This window comes from Empidonax traillii, unplaced genomic scaffold (genome assembly GCF_003031625.1).
Source record: "Empidonax traillii isolate 1590-97213 ecotype Southwest subspecies unplaced genomic scaffold, ASM303162v1 scaffold116:size1738432, whole genome shotgun sequence".
NCBI classification, from domain to species: domain Eukaryota; kingdom Metazoa; phylum Chordata; class Aves; order Passeriformes; family Tyrannidae; genus Empidonax; species Empidonax traillii.
The window spans coordinates 1722216-1726180 of NW_020955309.1; the positions used below are offsets into that span (position 1 = coordinate 1722216).

At 54.5% G+C, this 3965-nt stretch overlaps 1 protein-coding gene across 3 annotated transcripts in view; it reads left to right on the forward strand.

Annotated features, from left to right (window-relative positions):
• Positions 1-570: 570 nt before the first annotated feature.
• The window catches only part of LOC114057137, a 4632-nt gene continuing 1237 nt past the window's right edge, over positions 571-3965 (forward strand). The window contains exons 1-2 of one of the 3 annotated variants that reach the window (XM_027883010.1): positions 2707-3484; positions 3624-3641. In XM_027883010.1, the coding sequence (XP_027738811.1) occupies positions 3260-3484; positions 3624-3641 (243 nt within the window). In that variant the 5' untranslated portion in view covers positions 2707-3259. Of the gene's footprint in view, positions 2095-2706; positions 3485-3623; positions 3642-3965 lie in introns of those variants that run through there. The other 2 variants (XM_027883009.1, XM_027883007.1) reach the window with 2 other exon arrangements.

Here is a 3965-nt window from a genome sequence, read left to right on the forward strand (position 1 = left end):
GAGGGACAGCAACTCCAGCTCCGTCCTGCACGTGTAGGGCCAGGCTCTATCACTCGTGCTTTTGAGAAGCACCAATGCACTGTCTTCCAGAAGCATGGAGACTTGGCAAGCAGAGAGAGACCTGGCACTGTGAGTGAGTGACAGCAGCACTGGATGGGACTGGAGCAAAATGCCCCTTTCTGCTTCTCCCTGAGGCAGGGACATGACCCACAGGGATGGGAGACTCACATCCAGAGCTGGGCACTAATGAGCTAAGTCCTTCAAATCCTGGCATTGCCCATGGAAAGACAGTGAGAAAAGAAGGTGTCATCCAGCTGCAGGCAGTCTATGCTGACTGATCCCACCACTCTGCCCCTTGCAGAAAATCTTGGCAAGGGGTAAGGAGGAGGGATAAGACACATGGCCATGGATGCATAATGCAGGTGGCCGAGGGAGAGAGCAACACAGAAATGTAGAAGTTGAAAACAAAAAACAGTATTTCCCTTTTTCTCTTGACACTGAGTGCCAGCAGGGGAAACATCGCATTGTGACATCACCTGCTGGTGGAAGGTGACGTCACTGAGCAGCAGACTGTGATATCACTGGGGGATGCATTATGACATATCATCCCTCACTTCTTATCTGTGGGCAAAGCCTCAGCCAGTCTGGCTCCAGCCTGAACTCCATCAAGGCAGGACTGTGAAGCCAGGCTTCTCTAGTGCTGAGTGTATCTCAGTGCACACCCAGAGCAATCCCTCCTGTTTCCTTGTCCCTGACTGATTCCAGCAGCTGGGCACTGTGGGTGCTTGCAGCAGTGAAGGTTGGCTGTGTGGGACAACGTCCCTTGGGGTGGCCAGGTGTTGGTGATGGGGCTCAGGGATCTAAGAGTGTGTTGTTCTTGAGGGGCCTGGACAATTCTTCCTCCCCTTCCCAGGATACCGGTGACCATGGTGTCTCCCTCCTGTGGTGTGTGACACCAGGGAGGGCAAGCAGCTCCTGATCCTCAGCTCTGCCGAGTGTGCTGCAGGGCACAAAAATGGCTTCGGAGACAGACGGCAACTGCTCCATCTGCCAGGACACTCAGAAGGACGTGGCTTCTGCTCTGCCCTGTCACCACCGTTTTTGCCAGAGCTGCATCCTGCGGTGGACACACATAAATCCTGTGTGCCCACTCTGCAGAAGAATGATAGAGACTGTCAGGTTTTCTGATGACTCCCTGGAGATTGTCATCACAGCCCCTGATGAGCTGCCAGATGCCATCAGCCAGGCAGGAAGAGCTCCTGATGGCCCTCAAGGAAACAGCCCCCGTTCCCCTCCACAAGGGACACCACCTCAAGCTGTCGGTGGTGTCCTGCCTGACCTCTGGGCAGAACTTTTCCGTCGACAACAGCAACTCCTGGACCCGCTGCGGCCCTGGCTGCACCAGAGGCTGGAGACCATCTATGGGGACCAGTGGTGGCTGGCAAGGAACGCACAGAGCAGCATCCTGCATGCCCTCTGTGTCTTTGGTCCAGATGTGGAGATCATGGTCCAGAGGCTGCAGGACATCCTGGAGGAACACACAGTGCCACTGGTCCAGGACACCATCAACATCATTGTGGGTCAGTGCAGTGAGGAGGCCAGGAGGCTGCTGCGTTCCCACGCTGCTGGGGATGAGGACGACAGCCCAGCAGCCAGCACCAGCTCCAGCAACTCTAGCTCGAGCTCCTCCAGCTCCAGCTGCAGCAGCTCGCGAGAGGGGACTCCCACCAACAGCCCTGCAGTCTCTGTGGAGGAGGAGGAAGCTGGAACAATGGAGGCCTCCCCACCCAGACATCACAATCTGCCACACCTTGTGCCTGTCCCTGCAGACAGGCACAAGGACCAGCCTCAGGAGGAGCCGGGGCAGGCAATGACAGTGGCAGGTCCCTCTGCCCACGGCAGCACCTGTAGCCCCTCTACTCCCAGCCAGGGCAGGGACCGCTCACCTCGGGGGCCGTGGCGCCCCCCAAAGAGGAGGGCCCTCAGCTCCCAAGACTTTCCCCAGCCCAGCAAGAGGTCACCCCGCCGGCAGCAATAACAGGACTCTTGGAACTCTTTATTCAAGGAAAACCAAATAATTTTTTATTTCATTCATGCAATCTCTAGGTGCTGTTTTCTTCCCCTTTCTGGTGCTCTTCCCTTTCCCCTTATGCCCCGCTTGCTGGGGGACACAGCCTTGGGCCCTTGAGCCTCAGGACCATGTTGGTGATGTTTTGTCTCCCAGGAAATCCCACTGCAGCCATGCATTCACTGTTCTGTAGTGTGAGGCAGAAATGTCTTCAAGAGTCCAGTCCTTGCTGCTTGAGGAGAGCTTGATCTCTCTCACTAAGTAAATTACTAAGGAAATACACTCTTTCCAAGAAATTTTTCTGAGCAGCATTCTCTCTACACTAGTGAGTGGATCACAAAGAGAACCAAGTGTTTCACCAGCAGTTACATGGGCAGAATTTACCACCCAGACTTTTAGAAAGCCCTGTGTCTAGGTAATCGGTCTGCTGCAAACTTTCCTTATGACTGAAGTTTATCCATCGATCCAGAGGCAAGTACTTTTGGCAATCTGAGTTGGAGTTCCTCAGTTCTGCTTCACTGCCAGACTGTGGAACAAGCTGGCTGTGCGAAGAGAACTTTACACTTTGCAAATTAAGCAGATGCTAAACTGACTAATACTGCAGAGATGTGAATCCAAACACTGCAGATGTGAACTGACTAATACTGCAGATGTGAATCCAAAACCCTGCCAGAGTTGCTGGTATGGACTCTGCTGATGGCTATCTTAAACTCAAATCTTCTCACAGCATTAGGGAAAGATCACAGAATGGATGTGGGTGCAGAGAACCTTGGAGGGTCTCTGGTCCCAGCTTCTGCCTAAACTGGGTTGGCGCTGGGGTTAGACCAGGTGCTCAGGGCTTTGTCCAGATGGGGCTTGAAACCACCAAGCAGAGAGATGGCGAAAACCTCACTGGGAAACCTGCCCCCTGCCAGTCTATCCTCATGGGGGAAGGAGGACCCTGGTCTCCAGCCTGAACTGCCCAGTTTTAGCTGAACTGCCTGCAGTGTGGGAAGGCCTGCTGCTACAACAATGGGAAGTGGAGGCTGATGTCACCAAGCTGTGAACTGTGACATCACCAGGTGATGGACTGTGACCTCACTTCCCTCACAGCTTATCTTGGGAAGCCTGGGGGACAGAATGCCTTTTGTGCTGTCACTGGGTTTGGAGGCTGATGTCACTGGGGAGTAGATTGTGACATCACAGTGTATTATGACATCTTATCCCTTCTGCTTCTGTGTGTGCAGAGCTGGGCCTGTCTGGTCGCAGGTTGAACTTCATGTGAGCAAGACACTGAAGTCTGGAGAATCAAGCCAGGCTTGTCCAGTGCTGGCTGGCACCTGGCATTGGCAGATCTCAGTGCTAGTCCCAAGGCCATCACTCCTAGCCCTGCCTGGTTCAGGCAGCCAAGCACTGTGGGTGTTGGCAGCAGTGAAGGTTGGCTGTGTGGGACAATGTCACCCCAGGGTGGCTGAAGGGGTGCAGTGAGCTCAGAGGATGTCCTTCTCAAGGGACCTGGGGATTTCTTCCTTCTCTTCCTGCCATAGCCAGTGACCATGGCCTCTTCTTCCTACAGTGTGTGACATCAGTGAAGGTGAGCAGCTCCCGATCCTCAGCTGTCCCCAGTGCGCTGCAGGGCACAAAAATGGCCACGGAGGCAGATGGCAACTGCCCCATATGCCAGGACACTCGGAAGGACGTGGCTTCTGCTCTGCCCTGTCACCACCGTTTCTGCCTGGGCTGCATCCTGAGGTGGGCTCAGAGAAATCCATCATGCCCACTCTGCAGAAGGACGATAGAGACTATCAGGTTTTCTGACAGTGAAGACGATTATCTGGAGACAGCCATCACAGCCCCCAAGGAGCTGCCAGATGGCAGCAGCCTGGCAGGGACAGCTCCCGAAAGCCTGGATGAGAAC